Source organism: Salmo trutta, chromosome 14, assembly GCF_901001165.1.
Source record: "Salmo trutta chromosome 14, fSalTru1.1, whole genome shotgun sequence".
NCBI lineage: Eukaryota > Metazoa > Chordata > Actinopteri > Salmoniformes > Salmonidae > Salmo > Salmo trutta.
In genome coordinates, this window is record NC_042970.1 from 35188177 (window position 1) to 35210144 (window position 21968).

The window sequence follows — 21968 nt, forward strand, 5'->3', positions numbered from 1 at the left end:
GCTTGAAGCACAGCGAAGAGCTGCTGGCAAATGCAGGAAAGTGCTGTTTGAATGAATGTTTACGAGCCTGCTGCTGCCTACCACCGCTCAGTCAGACTGCTCTATCAAATCATAGACTTAATTATAATAACACAGAGAAATACGAGCCTTAGGTCATTAATGGCGTTCCCCTAGGATAGGGGGCGCTACAGCGATTTTTGAAAGAAATTCGTGCCCATTTTAAATGGCCTCCTACTCAAACTCAGAAGCTAGGATATGCATATAATTGTCTGTGAGTATAACAGAACTCATATGGCAGTCAAAACCCCGAGACCGATCGTAACAGGATGTGGAATTCTGAATTGTGGACTCAACTTCACATCTTTGCCTGTAATTCACACAGTGAGCAATGGTTCATTGAGCACTTCCTATTGCTTCCACTAGATGTCCCCAGTCTTTACAAAGTGGTTTGAGTCTCCTACTGTTAAAACTGAATGAATGAGACGCTGTTGAAATTGGTCACATGAGGAGGGCCATCACCATTATGACGCCGGCGGCCCTGTCTACCCTCCCCTTTTGAAACGTTTTGAAACACAATGCAATCGTCCCCCTCGAATCTTATTGGCTCTCTTGTTGAAAAAGGCCCTGAAGATTTATGTTATACAACGTTTGACATGTTTGAACGAACCTAAATGGAAAAAAAATGCATTTTCTCGAAATAGCTGTCCGCGGCCGACGGAGCAATTGGATCAGCCTTCAGACGCGCTAACAAGAACAAGCTCTTGGAACATAAAGGACAAATTTTTTCGAACGAAAATACATTTGTTGTGGACCTGGGATTCCTGGAAGTGCTTTCTGATGAAGACAACCAAAGGTAAGGGATTATTGACAATAGTATACAAGACTAGATGTGATATGCGATAGCACTGTTTCACCGGATGCATTTGAGGGAAAATATTTAGTCAACGTTACGTGCCGATGTAAAATGCTGTTTTTATATATAAATATGAACTTTATCGAACAAAATAATGCATGCATTGAGTAACATGATGTCCTAGGTGTGTCATCTGATGAAGTTTGTAAAAGGTTAGTGCTGCATTTAGCTGTTTTTTGGTTATTTGTGATGCATGTGGTTGGTCGGAAAATGGCTGTGGCTACTTTTACGATATACTCCTCTAACATAATCTAATGTTTTGCTTTTGCTGTAAAGCCTTTTTCAAATCGGACTACGTGGTTCGATTCAGGAGAGGTGTATCTATAAAACGATATGAGACAGTCCTATATTTGAAAAAATGTATATATTAAATTTCGTTATGCTAATGTCGATAGGAGTTTTTCGCTGGATGTCCATCCCGCTTACGGGACGAGACCGTCAAGAGGTTAATAACCTCTACGGGCCACGGGGGCAGTATTGAGAATTTTGAAAAAAATATGTGCCCATTTTTAACTGCCTCCTACACCAACTCAGAAGCTAGGATATGCATATTATTAACACATTCGGATAGAAAACACTCTGAATTTTCTAAAACAGTTTGAATGGTGTCTGTAAGTATAACAAAACTCATATTGCAGGCAAAAACCTGAGAAAAATAGATTTTAAAAAAATGAGAATTTTGTGGCTGTACTATTTAGTGTCATTGTTTATTAGATACCATAGTGAGAAAGGATTCAGTTCGCAACTCCTACGGCTTCCACTAGATGTCAGCGATCTTTATAAAGTTGTTTGAAGCTTCTATGATTAACAGGGAGCAAATTAGAATGCATTGAAGTTGACGTCCCTGGGATGTCGTCATTTCCAATATGGCCCGCACCTGCGCAATCATGTGATACGAGACATTTTTAAAAAACGTTTTTCTAGACACAGGTGAGGTCGGGTTGAAACATTACTGATGTTTCACGTTAAAAATGGCTCTAAAGATTGATGCTAAACAACGTTTGACATGTTTGAACAAACGTAAATAGATTATTTTTGTAACTTTTTTAACTTTTCGCCGTGACTTCACACACCCCCCCGCGCTACTTTTTAGTAGCCACCGAAGCGCTAACAACATGGAACAACTTGGAGTTATTTGGACATCAATTATGAACTTTGTCAAAAGAAACCACATTTGTTCTGGACCTGGAATTCCTGGAAGTGCCAATGGATGAAGATAATCAAAGGTAATGGATTATTGACAATACTATTATTGATATTACATGGTTACAAGATGATGCTAAGCTAATTAGGCTAGCTTATTGTTCTTAGCACAGCACCCGGTTTATTGCAACTTGTGATTTCCCAGTAAAGTTATTTTGAAATCTGGCAAGACAGTATCATTTACGAAATGTTAAACTATAATTATTTGAATGACAATATTATAATTTACCAATGTTTTCGAATAGTAATTTAGAAAATTGTAACGTTGTTCACCGGAAGCATTTCAGAGAAGAAAAAAAAAAATCAGAATTTTACCGCTACTGTAAAATGCGGTTTTTGGATATAAATATGAACTTGATGGAACAAAAAATGCATGTATTGTATAACATAATGTCCTAGGAGTGTCATCTGATGGAGATTGTCAAAGGTTGGTGCATAATTTTAGCTGGTTTCTGCTTTTGGTGACGCCTGACCTTGAATTGAAAATGGATGTTTGTACTTTTGTGGCTATGTACTGTCCTAACATAATCTAACTTTATGCTTTTGCCGTAAAGCCTCTTTGAAAATCGAACAATGTGGTTAGATTAAGGAGATGTTTATCTTTTAAATGGTGTAAAATAGTTGATTGTTTGAGAAATTGAAATTATTAGATTTTTGATGTTTTGAATTTCCAGCCTTGCTAGCAATCCCGTCTCAGGGTTCATTGCTAACCCGTGGCCTCAACAGGACATTTGTGGAGTGGTTGTGGTTGAAAAACGAGTTTTAATGACTCCAACCTAAGTGTATGTAAACTTCCAACTTCAACTGTATGTTGAAGCGGTGGGGCTTAAGTTGCATCCCTGTCTCACCCCACGGCCCTGTGGAAAGAAATGTGTGTGTTTGCTGCCAATTTTAAATGCACACTTGTTTGTGTACATGGATTTTATAATGCTGTATGTTTTCCCCCCAACACCACTTTCCATCAATTTGTATAGCAGACCCTCATGCCAAATTGAGTCAAAAGCTTTTTGAAATCAACAAAGCACAAGAAGATGTTGCCTTTGTTCAGGGTGTGCAGGGTGAATACGTGGTCTGTCGTACGGTAATTTGGTAAAAAGCCAATTTGACATTTGCTCAGTACATTATTTTCACTGAGGAAATGTACGAGTCTGCTGTTAATAATAATAATAATAATAATAATAATGCAGAGGATTTTCCCACAGTTGTTGTTGACGCATAACCCACGGTAGGTATTGGGGTCAAATTTGTCTCCACTTTTGTGGATTGGGGTGACCAGTCCTTGGTTCCAAATATTGTGGAAGATGCCAGAGCTAAGGATGATGTTTAAGAGTTTAAGTATAGGCAATTGGAATTTGTGGTCTGTATATTTTATCATTTAATTGAGGATACCATCAACACCACAGGCCTTTTTGGGTTGGAGGGTTTGTATTTTGTCCTGTATTTCATTCAAAGTAATTGGAGAGTCCAGTGGGTTCTGAAAGTCTTTAATAGTTGATTCTAAGATTTGAATTTGATCATGTATATGTTTTTGCTGTTTGTTCTTTCTTTATAGGGCCAGAAAGATTGAAAAAGTGGCTTAGCCATACATTCAGTTTTGGATAGATAACTCTGTGTTGCTCTCTCCCTCTCATGATAACAAGTGTCGCCAACACATGTCATCACCACCAGTAGATGAGTCCATGCAGGAGGGGTTACCATGGCCACTTTGACCACTTAGTGGGAGTGCACACGCAGACACAAGCATGCACAAAGATAACTTGACTCCACATACAGACTAACACACACACACACACACACACACACACAAAAACAATTACTTTACTATACAGACAGATAGATAGACAGAAGCTGGCTTGGGTTTGTGTTGGTAACAGTCTCCTAGGAGATAAACTCAGAGAACTTCCCTGGGACATCAAAGACAATTGTCATTCAGTGTACTCTGAGTAGACCCAAGCTTTATGGGTTATAAATACAGTACAAATCTCTAGACTGTAGCTAATGGTCACAACGTACGATAGACAGAGCCCCACTCGGATTAAACCACATCATGTAATGTAGCAACTAACTTCCAGTATGAGTGGAATGCTTGTTAGGCTCAATGCCTTACAGCCATGCTGAAACATCCTCATTAACTCCTCTCGGGGCGACACTTACTTATACAATCCTTTGATTACTGCAGAGTTACATCATACTTTTCTCACCTCCTCTGCCATAATTAGACACTCTTTAACACAGCCGAATGCTAAAACCTAAAATAAATAGATGGAACATGGCTGGCAACGTTCTTATCCCTTGCTTGCTAGCTAACCAAATTACAGTCACTTCAAACAGTGCAGCTAGAATAACAGCAGTAGCTGCATTTGCATAAGCTGTTTTCTAGTGACCTTTATTTGGATGCCCCCATTATAATGAGATAAAGAGGCACGATTTCACCTGGCATAGAAAAATGTGCTCTCTCGTCAGGACACTTTTGTTCAGAGGAGCTAGCCAACAACAAAGGTAACACAATCACTTCAAACCTTTGTATATTTGACTCACCACCTGGATCCGGTCCTATGTAGCAAAATGTTAAATGTTTATTTTTAACATTGGATAAAAGTAGAGACTCAGAGCTACAAAATGGTATATCATACACAGCATTTTTGAGGAACAATGGGAAAGTAATTCTGCTTTGAAGGGTGATACACTTGTAAACTCACTTTTGATTAAAAAGGGCCTTTGAATGTTTTGGTGACTACTGGAGAGCTCTCCTTTGTCTACACCCATTCAGCATTGTTCACACCCTCTTAAGTCAGCCCCATCCTTCTCTTTAAGGATTCACATGGGATCATGTGCTAAACAGTGAGTAGTGTAGTAAAGAATTAAGACTAAAAGTGGTAGTAGCCTACAATAAGGAAAAATTCCAGGTAAAAATATTTTATAAATATTAGATGATGCTTACCCAGAGACACTTGTCTAAAATGATGGGTCATGTTAAAGAAATGCTATAACCCCCAGGCACATCCAGTTGTCAGGCCCTGACCATAGAGAGCCCTTGGTTCTCTATGGTGTAGTAGGTCAGGGCGTGACTAGGGGGTGTTCTAGTTCAATATTTCTATGTTGGTGTTTTGTATGGTTCCCAATTAGAGCCAGCTGGTAATCGTTGCCTCTAATTGGGGATCATATTTAGGTAGCCATTTTTCTCACCTGTGTTTGTGGGATATTGTTTGGTTTTGTGCTTGTTGCACCACGTGGTCACGTTTTGTTGCTTGTTTATTGTTTTGTTGAAGAAGTTTCACTGTAATTAAATATGTGGAACTCAACACACGCTGCGCCTTGGTCCGTTTCTTACAACAACCGTGACATCCAGTGGTGGAAAAAGTACCAAATTGTCATACTTGACTAAAAGTATAAATCATTTCAAATTCCTTATATTAAACCAGACGGCACAATTTCTCTCTTTTTAAAAAAAATTGAGGATAGCCAGGGGCACAATCCAACACTCAGACAAAATTTACAAATGAAGCATGTGTGTTTAACGAATCTGCCAGATCAGATGCAGTATGGATGTTCTCTTGATAAGTGTGTGAATTGAACAATTTTCCTGTCAAAATGTAACGAGTACTTTTGGGTGTCAGGGAAAATGTATGGAGTAAAAAGTACAATTCTTTCAGAATGTAGTGAAGTAAAAGTTGTCAAAAATATCAATAGCAAAGTAATGTACAGATACCCCCCAAAACTACTTAAGTAGTACTTTAACGTATTTTTACGTAAGTACTTTTGACCACTTCCCAAATGCCTTCACACCAGTACATTAGCATACTTTATATACTGTTACACACACACACACTTATCACATAGTATTCCATACATAAGGTAAGGCTGTGCAACCTGAGTTGAAACTTGAGTGAGGTGCACATGTACAGTACATAAACAGATGCATGCGCCACATATTTATGTGGATGCGCCATATATTTATGTGGTGGACACTTGATACGGTCACATGATATTGTTGTGGTATGTAACAAAATCATGTTACGACCACACATATCAATATTTTGCTAAGTGGATGGGTCTCTACAGAAGGTGCAAACGGTACAGCCAAATGGTTACTTGCATAGTAGCAATATCAGAAATAGTGTCAAAATAAAATACAGTATGTACAAAAACAAGATCAATAACGATATCAGTGATAAACGAGATGGTTATATGCATACAATAAGGGGAAAGTGGCTGAGCAGCAGGATAAAAAAATAATAGTAGCAGTAACGTATGGCGTGTGTGTTAGGAGATACTTATTTGAATAGAGGCACTGCAGATAGTGCTGATGACTGGTTCGTCCGAACCACGCATGAACAAGGGACTCTATATTCGGAGAGCCTGTTTTGGTTCTGCCCTTGACTTTGGTGTAGGGTATGTGATGTCCATAGCCTCTGTCGCAAAACTCCCTGATCTTCTCAAAAAGATAAGTTTGTCTAGCTGTGTCCACTTTGGTTTTTCTGAAGCGCTGCTTGATGAGGCCGAAGCACCAGTCGGGGGCAAACTTGGTGTGGCCTGTGATCAGGAAGTGAAGGTCCAGACTGGTGGAGCTTGTGCATGGTCCGCCAGGCACAATACCAGAGCACAAACTTGTTCTTGTTTTGGCCACTGCAGTTATCACAATTCAGGTCCACACGTGGTTCCCCAACTATGTAGTTGGTGAAGAAATGGTGCATGTAGTTGATACCTGCACTGCTGCCTTTGCTTGCTTGGGCCAGCTCTCTTTTTGATGGAAGGCATTAGACCATTCTCCATGTATGACTGGTGGAGAAGAGTCAGGCTGGTTCTACTGATGTTGAAAGACAAATATTTGAGCGTTATTATACAATAGATGAGAAATGGCATTCTGAGATATCACTACACACACTTCATAAACGTAACGTTAGATAGCTAGCTAGCCATCTAACGTCAGCTGGCTAGCTAACTGCAAGCTTTAGCTAGCAATACAAACCGATTGTCATAGATACCTAAAGGTAACCAAATAGGTTCAATGTTAGCTAGCTAACATTAGGCTATAACTAACATGTGAAATGGCATTGAGAAAACATCACTAACGTTACACACAATTCATACACATAAATGAATGTTAGCTAGCAAGCCAGCAATCTAACCTCAGCTAACGTTAGTTAGCTAACAGCTAGTTTTAACTTGGGGTCTTTTGTTTAGACATGTCACGTTAACTAGCAAAAAAATTAACTAGAATCCCAATCCATAAAGTAACGTTACTAGCAATACAAACCAATTGTCATAGCTAAAGTTCAGGTTCAATGTTAACGTTAGCTAGCATGCCAGCCATCGAACTCCAACTGGCTAGCTAACAGCAAGCCTTAACTTGCAATGAAAAAACTTTGACAAAATTAGAAACGTATAATATCTGAAACTGTAGCTAGATTCTTACCTGTATACATGGATGAAAGCTTCACGGCAGACTGCAACCCATTTCATTAAATAAGACGTCCTGTGTCATTTCCGTTTAGTGTGGTCTGTTGTGTTCCACTGATTTCAAAACTCGGTCAACTTCTTCCGGACAACACTGTTGATCGCCATTTCTTCCACATCACCGTCATCAGAAGACTCTACAATGCATTCTTCAATGAAAATGTTTTATCTAAAATCAGGGATTTCCTCATCGGCCGATTCATTTTCAGAGTCAGAGAGAGTCAGCATGGCATGATCGTCCTCCAGAAAGTAGCCCATCACAACTTTTTCCCACTGACCTTTGTCGATAGCGCTTGATAAATTCAGGGCAGCAATGTTATTGAGAGCAGTAGCAACATATTTGCAGTTCTCCATGGCTAACGTTATATCTTTAGGAAACAAATGCAGTAGAAACGATTATCTACGCATAACGAGCAGCTCATTTTATAGACACAAGATGCTACACGGCAGAACAATCTAAAACTCATCTCTCGGCATGTCCAGCAACTCATTATCTCAGCCAATTATGGCTAGCAGGAACATTCCTTCTTTTTCTTTGGCTAAACCAACTACGCTCTTAACTTAACAACTTTATTCGTATTTACAGATGGCATAAAAGTTTGTTATTAAGGCATATGAAAGTTCACGTTCGAGAAGGCATTTCTGCCAAAAAAACGCATTTTGATTAAAAAATATTACGTTCAAACGGCTCTGTGAAGTCGTAACTTGCGACATACGCCTAGTTTCCTGAATCAGTCAACATATATCCAAGAAAACGATGCCAGCTGATTCATGATTTCGACTGGCTGAGAAATGCAGCCTGCCTGTCTCGCCCCGACAGAAATGTGACAATGTCAAGATACTTAAAAATAATAATAATAATCGGAGATCAAGTTTATAAATTGCCTGGCTGGGCTGACGAGGCAGTGGATTGCGCAGTCAGATGGATCAGTAAATAGGCATTTTAACATCATAGATTAAGCCGGTGGTAACATGTGGAATAGACACCGGCTGGAATGCTGTTTTAACCAATCAGCATTCAGGAATTAAACCCACCCTATAAAAAGACAGAGGCTACAGTCACAGCCTCACACACACTCACATCGCACATCAGCTTTGTAGGCCAAAAATGTTCCATGGGTGATAACGACCCCTGACCTGAGACTTAAAGGTCGTGAGTTCAGTTGTACTTCCTGTTATGGGGATAGAAATAACCCAAAAGCCAGAGACACATCTCCCTTCATGAGACTCAATATGTTCCTATTCTCACAGAATCACATCTGAGCCGGAAAGATAGACAAAATTATACACAGTGTCAAAGAGAGCAGCACTTTTTGAAGTCCATGTGGACAGGGAGAGATACTGGTGCTATCACCAGAGAAACGCAGTGTAATACACTGTAAACAGGCTGGATTTACTGAGGTGACGTGATGCTGCGTAAGCTGCTATAGTAGAATGAGAGGGGAGTGTACCATTCTCTTACCTCTGAACTTTTTGGGGGGGTTGTTTAGGTCCCCTGTGTCGGGCTGTACCACACAGCGGTCATCTACTAGCCTATGGAGAGAAGAGACAATGACGGATGTCAATCATGGACAAGTCAGAAACACAGATAGTCCACATACACCCTTAACATGCCAATGAACATAAACCGTTTCAATATACTAGAAACGTTCATGCACACATACAAATGTGCACTCACACAGCTCTCTTTATTTTTAATATATAACCCCCTGGCTCTAAACAAATGTGGCTCGTTTCAGGAAACTAGGTGTATGTCGCACCTCACTACCTTAATAACGAACTTGTCAATATGAATAAAATAGTACAATTACGAGCCTAGTTGGTTTAGCCACGGAAAAAAGACAGGAACTTTCCCGCTTGCCATGATTGGCTGAACATGCCGAAAGTTGAGTTTGGATTGGTCTGCCATGTAGCACACTTCTGTCTATAACTGCTCAATATGTGTCGGTAATCCATTCTAACGTAGCTTTTTTGAAAGATATCACGAAGAACTGCGAAAGTGTCGCTAATGCACTCCACTTTATGGAGGACCGAGTTTTGAAATCAATGGATTGTCCAGTGGGAGGAGCGTACGATAGCTAAGGAGAAAATTCTGTTTTTTGATTGCAAATATGCAGAGGGAGTCAAAAAGAGAACACACAGAAAGCAGTTGTATAAATCACCTGTCTCCGGATTACATTTTTAAACTAAGGGCAACCATGGCATCCGTGACAGAAGCATTCATCCATGCATACAGGTAAGAGTCTAGCTAGCTACATTTTCAGATATTATAAGTTCTTAATTTTGTCAGAAAGTTGTTTTCATTGCAAGTTAAAGCGTACTGTTAGCTAGCTAGCTAATGTTAGCTAGCTGGCTTGCTAGCTAACATTACGTGTATGATCTGTGTAGTAATATTATTCGTACCTCAGAGGCATTTGCATTGCTAGTTATAGCCAAATGTTAGCTAGCTAGCTAACATTGAACCTTGTTGGTTAGTTTTGGCTACCTGCCGATTCATGTAGGGTAGTAACATTATGAGTTGGGATTATGGTTCATTGTTTAGCTATCTACATGTCTAAACAAATGACTACACTATGCAAGTAACCATTTCACTGTCCGTTTACACCTTCTGTATCCTGTGCATGTGACAAATAAACGTAAGATTTTATTTATTTGATATAGTGTGCGTTTACCAGAGACGGTAATGTGAAGAAAAACATGACCTGCACTAAAGTCAAATTAGGATATAACGTTAGGACAACAAGACAGTGTCCAAGTTCTAAAATTCTCTGGAAGAATGCCCTGCTTTTATTTCATCCCACTCACAACCGTAAGCTATTTTCTATAATTAGCTCGCCATTAACTTGCAAATAATGATCCTGTTGTGAGTTTATTTTCCTGTAATACATATACAAGTCAAGACATTGTCAGCTATATGATATGGTCATTATTTGAACTGGAATGCAGGTAACAAGCTAGAAACGAACCAAAACATTGTTCGGAAAGTTGCTTTTGGTTGCCTGGTTTGCTAGACTGATATATAGTAAACTCATTTTTAAACGGATGGGTTTATTGGTGTTAAAATACACCAGTTACAGTGGTCTGTCCTTTAAAAGTTGCAGCATAATGCGGCACAGCTTGCATGGTGCCGCATAATTTTATGACACATTATTTAAGTGCCAACCACTTACCATTAATGCTAGTTTGACCACCAGAAGGCATCTTTGAGAAGCATTTGATAGCCTTCAATAGTGGCTGTACTAGAGAATTTAAAAACCTTTTTGGAAGAACATAGTATATGGGACTGATTAAGAAATTTTGCTTAATTAAATTTGCTTAATATTATGGTGTTTCTATTCCAAGAAAAACGAAAAACCCTCTGGATTTCCGTTAGGACGGAACGGAAAATATGCCGCTGTACAATGTGATGGTTGGGAGAAGGCTACAGTACTGGGCTATTTTGCTAAAGAATCCCTGTGTCATGCGGGCACGCGGGAGACCGGGGTTCAATTCCCCGATGGGGAGGAAGGAGTAAGCGGTCCTTGTAAAAAATAATTTGTTCTTAACTGACTTTTCTAGTTAAATAAAAGGTTGCACTAAGAGCATAACATTTCTACACCCGAATTGTAGTCTAACCAATACCCAAACGGAGATTCAGTCAAAATAAAAATCTAATTGATTTATCAAGACCAGTCCCCATGCTTGTCTCAGACCAGCGCGAAGCAGTGCTAAAATAGTTGTAGGCTATTGCTTCAAATCCTATTGCTTCTAACTTCAATATGCTCTTTAAATAAATAAGACCTACACCACTTTTAACAGCACATTACTCAACACCAGTGAGACTCATGTCGCCTATGGTAGGCCTACACTATATCGAAAAATATGACGTGACTCTCCGCCAATAATTTCATATGGAGGATATTTCTGTAATTCAGTGATATTTATTCCCATAGTAATTCATTATTCATAACTAAATAAACATTGGCATTTTGAAATAATATTTGTATCATTATTTTATTAACGAAAGCATAAAGATGCCATTATTAGTTACATTGTTTTAGTTTGAACATGCAGACTGGCACTAAGAACAGCGGGAACATTTCCCAAGTTAGCGCCCTTATTAGTGCAATGCCCCTTAAAAGTGTGGCCCTGTGCTACCCAGTGTGGCGGGTGGAGGTCCACCCCCCCCCTTCCCCATGGGCTAGGTCTGTCTTCTGTGCGCGGCTCTGCGGCTCATCCCGTTCCCCCTGCCCTCGTGCCTTGAACCTCGCGCGCTTTCAGTGGATACAGCTGGAGAACTGCAAGGCAATCTCTTTGTGCACCACTCGGGAGAAACACACATATATAGTTGAAGTCGGAAGTTTACATACACTTAGGTAGGAGTCATTAAAACTTGTTTTTCAACCACTTCACACATTCCTTGTTAACAAACTATAGTTTTGGCAAGTCGGTAAGGACATCTACTTTGTGCATGACAAGTAATTTTTCCAACATTTGTTTACAGACAGATTATTTCACTGTATCACAATTCCAGTGGGTCAGAAGTTTACATACACTAAGTTGACTGTGCCTTTAAACAGCTTTGGAAATTCCAGAAAATTATGCCATGGCTTTAGAAGATTCTGATTGACTCAAATTATGTCAATTAGCCTAATGGAGGTGTACCTGTGGATGTATTTCAAGGCCTACCTTCAAACTCAGTGCCTCTTTGCTTGATATCATGGGAAAACCAAAACTAAATCATCCAAGACCTCAGAAAAAATTGTAGACCTCCACAAGTCTGGTTCATCCTTAGGAGCAATTTCCAAATACATGAAGGTAACACGTTCATCTGAACAAAGAATCGTAAGCAAGTATAAACACCATGGGACCACGCAGCAGTCATACCACTCAGTCATACCACAAAAATAGAACTGTTTGGCCATAATGACCATCGTTATGTTTGGAGGAAAAAGGGGGAGGCTTGTAAACTGAAGAACACCATCCCAACCGTGATGCACGGGAGTGGCAGCATCATGTTGTGGGGGTGCTTTGCTGCAGGAGGGACTGGTGCACTTCACAAAATAGATGGCATCATGAGGCAGGAAAATTATGTGGATATATTGAAGCAACATCTCAAGACATCAGTCAGGAAGTTAAAGCTTGGTCGCAAACGGGTCTTCCAAATGGACAATGACCCCAAGCATACTTCCAAAGTTGTGGCAAAATGGCTTAACTTCTTATGGATGGTGGCAGTATTGAGTAGCTTGGATGACTGACGTGCCCAGAGTAAACTGCCTGCTATTCACTCCCAGAAACTAAGATATGCATATTATTAGTATATTTGGATAGAAAACACTGAAGTTTCTAAAACTGTTTGAATGATATCTGTGAGTATAACAGAACTCATATGGCAGGCAAAAACCTGAGAAAAAATCCAAACAGGGAGTGGTCTGTAGTATTTCAATTAAGTCCCTCTCCAAACTACAATGTCTGTGGGGTCATTTTGCACTTCCTAAGGCTTCCACTAGATGTCAACAGTCTTTAGAACCTTGTTTGAGGCTTCTACTGTAAAGTGGGGAGGAATAAGAGCTCCTGGAGTCAGAACACTGCCAGCAGGGCATGAGCTTCAGGCATGCGCGCTCAAGTGAGAGGTCGCCCAGTTCCATTGCATTTCTGAAGAAAAAGGATTTTTCCGGTTGAAACTTTATTGCGGATTTACGATAAAAACATCCTAAAGATTGATTCTATACATCATTTGACATGTTTCTACGAACTGTAATGGAAATTTTTTAGTTTGTCTGACCTGCGCGTCCTGAATTTGGATTTGTGAACTGATGGCGCAAACCGACCGATTTTTTTTTATTTTTTTTAAATGTTTTTTTTAGACCTTAGGCAAGTCAGTTAAGAACACATTCTTATTTTCAATGACGGCCTAGGAACGGTGGGTTAACTGCCTTGTTCAGGGGCAGAACGACAGATTTTTACCTTGTCAGCTCGGGGATTCAATCTTGCAACCTTACGGTTAACTAGTCCAACGCTCTAACCACCTACTTTACATTGCTCTCCACGAGGAGCCTGCCTGTTACGCGAATGCAGTAAGAAGCCAAGGTAAGTTGCTAGCTAGCATTAAACTTATCTTAGAAAAAACAATCAATCATAATCACTAGTTAACTACACATGGTTGATGATATTACTAGTTTATCTAGCCTGTCCTGCGTTGCATATAATCGCTTAGGTACACGTTGCTCCCACCATAAACATCAATGCCTTTCTTAAAATCAATACACAAGTATACATTTTTAAACCTGCATATTTAGTTAATATTGCCTGCTAACATGAATTTCATTTAACTAGGGAAAATGTGTCACTTCTCTTGCAAACAGAGTCAGGGTATATGCAGCAGTTTGGGCCGCCTGGCTCGTTGCGAACTAATTTGGCAGAATTTTACGTAATTATGACATAACATTGAAGGTTGTGCAATGTAACAGGAATATTTAGACTTAAGGATGCCACCCGTTAGATAAAATACGGAACGGTTCCGTATTTCACTGATAGGAAAAATGTTTTGTTTGAGAGGATAGTTTCCGGATTCGACCATATTAATGACCGAAGGCTCGTATTTCTGTGTGTTATAATTAAGTCTATGATTTGATAGAGCAGTCTGACTGAGCGATGGTAGGCACCAGCAGGCTCGTAAGCATTGATTGAAACAGCACTTTCGTGTGTTTGCCAGCAGCCCTTCGCAAAGCTTTGCGCTGTTTATGACTTCAAGCCTGTCAACTCCCAAGATTAGGCTGGTGTAACCCATGTGAAATGGCTAGCTAGTTAGCCAGGTGCGCGCTAATAGCGTTTCAAACGTCACTCGCACTGAGAGTTGGAGTAGTTGTTTCCCTTGCTCTACATGGGTAACGCCGCTTCGAGGGTGGCTGTTGTCGAGGTGTTCCTGGTTCGAGCCCAGGTAGGAGCGAGGAGAGGGACGAAAGCTATACTGTTACACTGGCAGTACTAAAGTGCCTATAAGAACATCCAATAGTCAAAAGGTATATTAAATACAAATCGAAGAGAGAAATAGTCCTATAATTCCTATAATAACTACAACCTAAAACTTCTTACCTGGAAATATTGAAGACTCATGTTAAAAGGAACCACCAGCTTTCATATGTTCCCATGTTCTGAGCAAGGCACTTAAACGTTATCTTTCTTACATGGCACATATTGCACTTTTACTTTCTTCTCCAACACTTTGTTTTTGCATTATTTAAACCAAATTGAACATGTTTCATTATTTATTTGAGGCTAAATTGATTTTATTGATGTATTATATTAAGTTGAAATAAGTGTTCATTCAGTATTGTTGTAATTGTCATTATTACAAATAAATAACAAATTAAAATAGGCCGATTAAATCGGTATCGGCTTTTTTTTTTTGGTCCTCCAATAATCGGTATTGAAAAATCATAAAAATCGGTCGACCTCTAATAAATATGAACTTTATCGAACAAAACATACATGTATTGTGTAACATGAAGTCATACGAGTGTCATCTGATGAAGATCAAAGGTTAGTGATTAATTCTCTCTCTATTTCTGCTTTTTGTGACTCCTCTCTTTGGCTGGAAAATGGCTGTGTTTTTTTGTGTGTAGGCGCTGACCTAACATAATCATATGGTTTGCTTTCGCCGTAAAGCCTTTTTGAAATCAGACACTGTGGCTGGATTAACAAGAAGTAAAGCTTTAAAAAATGGTGTATAATACTAATAATTTTAATTATGAGATTTTTGTTTTAAATTTGCCGCCCTGCACTTTCACTGGCTGTCGTCATATCGATCCCGCTAACGGGATTCAAGCCATAAGATTAAGGACAACAAAGTCAAGGTATTGGAGTGTCCGTCACAAAGCCCTGATCTCAATCCAATAGAACATTTGTGGGCAGAACTGAAAAAGCGTGTGCGAGCAAGGAGGCCAAAACACCTGACTCAGTTACACCAGCTCTGTATGGAGGAATGGGTGCAAAATTCACCCAACTTACCGTGGGAAGCTTGTGGAAGGCTACCTGAAATGTTTGACCCAAGTTAAACAATTTAAAGGCAATGCTACCAAATACTAATTGAGTGTATGTAAACTTCTGATCCACTGGGAATGTAATGAAAGAAATAAAAGCTGAAATCAAGCAATCATTCTCGCTACTATTATTTTGACATTTCACATTCTTAAAATAAAGTGGTGATTCGAACTGACCTAAGACAGAAAATCTTTACAAGGTTTAAATGTCTGTAATTGTGAAAAACGGAGTTTAAATATATATAGGTAAACTTCCGACTTCAACAGTATAGATTGTCCTGCAAATAACAGGATTAAAAATATCTGTGAGAAAATCCAGGAGACTTTTATATAACTGTAAATTAATAATACAATTTTTTTTAAATTGCGTTTAAAAAAAATTAAAAAAAGATTTCGGAGATGATTTTGTTTTCAAATAACGTAAAATGAGCAAGAAGGTCATTCTTGAACATGGGTGAAACATTGTTACTAATTTGTAAATAAAGCCAGTTTGTCATTTAGAATGATTTATTTCTGTTTTTACAGGGAGAGAAACCAAACACCTACAGTCATCTCATTGGTCTCTCAGTCAAGGCCGGCACGGGTATTGAACCAGCATCTGTAGCAACACAACTTGCACTGCTATGCGCCGTTGCGCCACTCAGGCGCTGTACAATGTGACTGGTCGGGAGTGGGCTACAGCACTACAGTAAGAGCATAATAACCCTAACAAAATAAAATAAAAACCTTTGTGTAACAACAGTTTTAGTAAGTAATATTTTAGTCATGCACAATTATCGGTTTCTATTTAGGTTTATGTCGCCCATTCAATGTCAGAGACACAGTAGGACCCAAAAGCATAATCAGCGCTCTAACTCCCCCTTGCGCCGGTCTGGAGCAATGAAGTGGTGACGCAGGGTACCGTACTTAACCACAAATCACCTCCAAGTCCTGCAGCATAATCGCAAAACTTTTAGTGGAGCAACCACTGTATGCTATTTTGGACCACCAGGCTGCTGATGTGATGCAGCCTACCGTTTTTGTGTTTATACTTTTTCATAATGACAACAAGTTTGATGTTGAACGACAAAATGTTCATGATGTCACTGAAACGACTGTCTTCAGACGTAGTATAAACCAGCCTTTAGTCTTGAAATCTTTGGTTGTTTAGTACACTACCTACTCACAGTATTTTTTTACCCCTTTTTTCTCCCCAATTGGTAGTTACAGTGTTGTCCATCGCTGCAACTTCCGCACGGACTCGGGACAGGCGAATGTCGAGAGCCATGCATCCCCGAAATACGACCTACCAGGCCGCACTTCTTCTTGACACACTGTTCGCTCAACCCGGAAGCCAGCCGCACCAATGTGTGGGAGGAAACACCATACAGCTGGCGCCCGAAGTCAGCGCGCACGTGCCCGGCCGCCACAGGGAGTCACTAGAGCACGATGGGACAAGGACATCCCAGCCGGCCAAACGCTCCCCTAACCCCGACGACACTGGGCAAATTGTGCACCGCCTCATTGGTCTCCCTGTCGGCTGCGACACAGCTCAGGATCAAACCCAGATCTGTAGTGATGCCTCTAGCACTGCGATGCAGTGCCTTAGACCGCTGCACCACTCGGGATGCCCTTATTCACTCCGTTTAGCACATGGCCTCACATGTGAATCCTTAAATGATGGGTAGGGCTAATGCTTAACAGAGTGTGAACGATGTTGAATGGGTGTAGACAAAGAAGAACTAGCTCTCGAGTAGGTGTACTGAAACATTTAAGGGCCATTTTCTCAAAAGTGGGGTTACAAGTTGATCAACTTTCAAAGCAGAATTAGTTTCCCATTGTTCCTCAACTGAAGTGTATGATATACCATTTTCTAGCTGAGTTTTTACTTTTATCCAATGTACAAAATACCATTTCAAATTTTGCTACATAAAATCGAATTGAGCCGGTGTAAACATTTTTCCACATGGGTTATTCATATATTTGTAGGAAACCTGCAACTTTGCACATCGAGGGCTTGTATTTTAACACAATAAGAAATTCCAGGTTAAGGGCTTGTAAGTAAGCATTTCACGGTAAGGTCTACACTTGTTGTATTCGGTGCATGTGACAAATACATTTTGATTTGATCTAAGCACATTGTCAGCACGAGATCCTGCAATAAAGCACCATTGGACCCATAAAAAGTACACTTTTCATTGCGTTCAACTACAGAGAAACTGTTTATCCTGACTCCCTTAGTCACTACTGTTAAACCAATCACATACTTGTGATTTCACTGTGATGTTTCTTGTATCGCCAGTGCTCTTCCACAGTCCACACAATGATGAAGAAATGAGAGTGAGGATTAGTTGGCTGTTGCCAGTGGGTGGACAAGCTAGCATTCCTGTCGGTGACAAATTTAGCTTTTTAATGGCTCGGAATAAAGATCGCCTGGACTCCAGCCAGATCCCACATCCATCCTAGTCGTGTTCCTGTGGACTCGTGGAGTGTCCACACACTGATAAAAATTTGATTGTCTGACCCTATTTGTTACTGTCCAATTCCAGTTACTGTACATTCCTCCTACTTTAACAGCTGCTCGTCAGGACAAGAGAACAGGCATCCTAAAAGACAAGAACAAAGCCCTGGAATCATACTGCATTGTTCAAATTCTAACCTTTGATTTGTCCCATCAGGCTTTCTACTCCAGTTCGTGAGAGTTGGAGAAGGCCATCTGTTGGGTCTACACTTCTAATGGTGTGTTGCATGCATGCATCTTGGTTTTTGAGTGTGATTACTGCAGTGTGCCTGTGTGTGTGTGTGTGTGTGTGTGTGTGTGTGTGTGTGTGTGTGTGTGTGTGTGTGCGAGCGCAAGATGGTTCTTGGAGAGGGCAAGGGATGTCAACCGTGTGTATTTGTCATAATGACATGGTATCAGAGCATGACCTGTGTGTTTAGGGTTCATTTCAGCAGTTATTGTATAATAGTAACCTGTAAGAAAAGAGGGTCTATGACAATACCCTCATCTCTCTCCCCTGCCATCCTATCCCTGAAGGATTGGGGGTAAGAGGTTAAAGAGCACACTGATGGTGAATTTGAAAAGGAGTTTCTCCATAAGCTGTAGCATTAGGTTCCCAGCTCTGTAGATGTGTAGGTCATGTTAAAGCCTGAAGCTCCTATTCTTTGACTTTTGAAGTTGTATTATATTTTGTGTGTATGTGTGAGATTGTGTTTGTTTTTACTATCCTTGTGACAGTGGTGGAAAAAAAGTACCCAATTATCATACTTGAATAAAAGTTAAGATACCTTATTAGAAAATGACTCAAGTGACCCAGTAAAATACTACTTGAGTAGAAGGCTAAAAGTATTTGTTTTTAAATATACTAAAGTATCAAAGGAAATGTAATTGCAAAAATATACGCAAATATAAAAAGTGAAAATCACTTAAAATTCCTTATATTAGGCAAACCAGATGGCACGATTTTCTTGTTTTTTTTTAATTTACGGATAGTCAGGAGCACACTCCAGCACTCAGATGTAATTTACAAATGAAGCATGTGTTTAGTGAGTCCGTCAGATCAGAGACAGTAGGGATGTTCTCTAGATGAGGACCATTTTCCTGTCCTGTTAAGCATTCAAAATGCAGTGAGTACTTTTGGGTGACAGGAAAAATGTATGGAGTAAAAAGTACACTGAACAAAAATATAAAAGCAACATGTAAAGTGTTGGTCCCATGTTTAATGAACTGAAATAAAAGATCCCAGAAATGTTCCATAAGACAAAAAGCATTTCTCATTTGCCAAGATAATCCATCAACCTGACAGGTGTGGCATATCAAGAAGCTGATTAATCAGCATGATCATTACACAGGTGCACCTTGTGCTGGGGACAATAAAAGGCCACTAAAATGTGCAGCTGTGTCACAACACAATGCCACAGATGTCTGAAGTTTTGAGGGTGCATGCAATTGGCATGCTGACTGCAGGAATGTCCACCAAAGCTTTTCCAGAAAATGTAATATTAATTTCTCTATCATAAGCTGCCTCCAATGTTGTTTAGAGAATTTGGCAGTACGTCTAACCGGCCTCACAACCACAGACCACGTGTATGGCATCGTGTGGACGAGCGATTTGCTGACGTCAACATTGTGAACAGAGTGCCACATGCTGGCGGTGGTTTTATGGTATGGGCAGGCATAAGCTACGGACAATGAACACACAAAAAAATATATATATGAAATGTATGAATTCACTACTGTAAGTCGCTCTGGATAAGAGCGTCTGCTAAATGACTAAAATGTAAATGTAAATTTATAAATGGCAATTTGAATGCACAGAGATACTGTGAAGAGATCCTGGAGGCCAAATGTTGTACCATTCATCCGCCGCCATCACCTCATGTTGACTTGATAATGCGCGGCCATGTCTCAAGGATCTGTAACAATTTCTGGAAGCTAAAAATGTCCTAGTCCTTCCATGATCTGCATAGTCACCAGACATGTCACCCATTGAGCATGTTTGGGATGCCCTGAATCTACGTGTACGACAGCATGTTCCAGTTCCCGCCAATATTCAGCAACTTTGCGCAGCCATTGAAGAGGAGTGGGAGAATATTCCACAGGCCAAAATCAATAGCCTGATCAACTCTATTCGAAGGAGCTGTGCCACGCTGCACAAGGGAAAAGGCTATTTTAGGCTTAGGTTTAAGGTTACAATTCACATTAGGGTTAGGTTTAAGGTTAATTTTAGGAATTTTGAATGGGAATCAATTGTTTGGTCCCCACAAGGATAGTAAAACAACTCAGTGGAGGCAGTGAGGTCTCTTTCTGCTATGACTCAGTCTAATCCATTTTTCATGTGCAGCAAGGGGTTCCAGGGATACTGAGCCTCTAGAAGTCAGGTGGGATTGATCTTATGGAGAAGTTGTGTGTGTGTGTGTGTGTGTGTGTGTGTGTGTGTGTGTGTGTGTGTGTGTGTGTGTGTTGATCAAATCATAAAGTTTAAGTGATAATAAATTCAATATATACACAAGAGAAATAAAAAAAAGTGTGCCTCCACCTCCAACCTCCCATGCCATCCCATTCCCCCAACCAGCCAAGATGTCTCCATCCAATCCAATTGTTTGTATGTGTTGGGCTGTATAAATTGTTATGTGTACGTGTTGGGCTTTAGCTGAGATTATTATTTACAGAGTCAAGCATATTTTTCCAGGCTTCAATTGTTCCTTGACTAGAACCATTCATTCTCGCTGTTGATAATCACTGGTATTATGGTCCTATGTACTTTTTCTCTCTCTCGTCCACATGCACAAGCATGCTGGTGCCCGTACACACACACACACACACACACACACACACACACACACACACACACACACCTTATCATGGTGTTCATTGCTTCCCACTAACTTCCAATTCGTCCCAGTCTCCCAGTAAATTATACATACTATCATGGTCATGGAGCCAGCCAGGACCAGACCTCCACTTCAAAGGGCTTAGTTCTCCCAGCCCTGTTCTTTGGGAAAAGTGGGAACGTCATTTATCCAACTGTTCCAAACCACTCTCTATCAGTGGCCCACAGATGGCCGAAGGCAGAGGGGCCCCTGAGCAAAGTAGAGACCCCTCCACCTGACACACACCCCTTCGTGCCAGTACCTCCCAGCCACGATAAACTTCCCCAAGAGGTTAACCTCTCTTGGGTAGGGGGCAGTATTTTGACATCCGGATGAAAAGCGTGCCCGTAGTAAACTGCCTGCTACTCCGGCCAAGAAGCTAAGATATGCATATTATTAGTAGATTTGGATAGAAAACACTCTGAAGTTTCTAAAACTGTTTGAATGATGTCTGTGAGTATAACAGAACTCATATGGCAGGCAAAAACCTGAGAAAAAAATCCAACCAGGAAGTGTGGAAATCTGAGGTTTGTAGTTTTTCAAGTGATTGCCTATCTAATATACAGTGTCTGTGGGGTCATTTTGCACTTCCTAAGGCTTCCACTAGATGTCAACAGTCTTTAGAACATTGTTTCATGCTTCTACTGTGAATGGGGAGAGAATAAGAGCGCTTGGAATCAGATGACTGAGAAAATGACATGAGCTCAATCACGCACGCTCCCGTGAGAGTTAGGTGTGTTCCTTTTCATTTCTGAAGACAAAGGAATTGTCCGGTTGGAATATTATGGAAGATTTATGATAAAAACATCCTAAAGATTGATTCTATACATCGTTTGACATGTTTCTACGAACTGTAATATAACTGACTTTTCGTCTGAACTTACTGCGCGAGCACAGTGGATTTGGATTACTCGACTGAACGCGCAAACAAAAAGGAGGTATTTGGACATAAATTTACTTTATCGAAACAAAACAAACATTTATTGTGGAACTGGGATTCCTTGGAGTACATGCCGATGAAG

At 40.2% G+C, this 21968-nt stretch overlaps 1 protein-coding gene across 4 annotated transcripts in view; it reads right to left on the minus strand.

Annotated features, from left to right (window-relative positions):
• LOC115207911 (inositol 1,4,5-trisphosphate receptor type 1) overlaps positions 1-21968 on the minus strand; it is a 167292-nt gene that overhangs the window by 129568 nt on the left and 15756 nt on the right. For all 4 annotated transcript variants that reach the window (XM_029775475.1, XM_029775474.1, XM_029775476.1 and 1 more), the window contains exon 3: positions 9036-9106. In XM_029775475.1, the coding sequence (XP_029631335.1) occupies positions 9036-9106 (71 nt within the window). The remainder of the gene's footprint in view (positions 1-9035; positions 9107-21968) is intronic.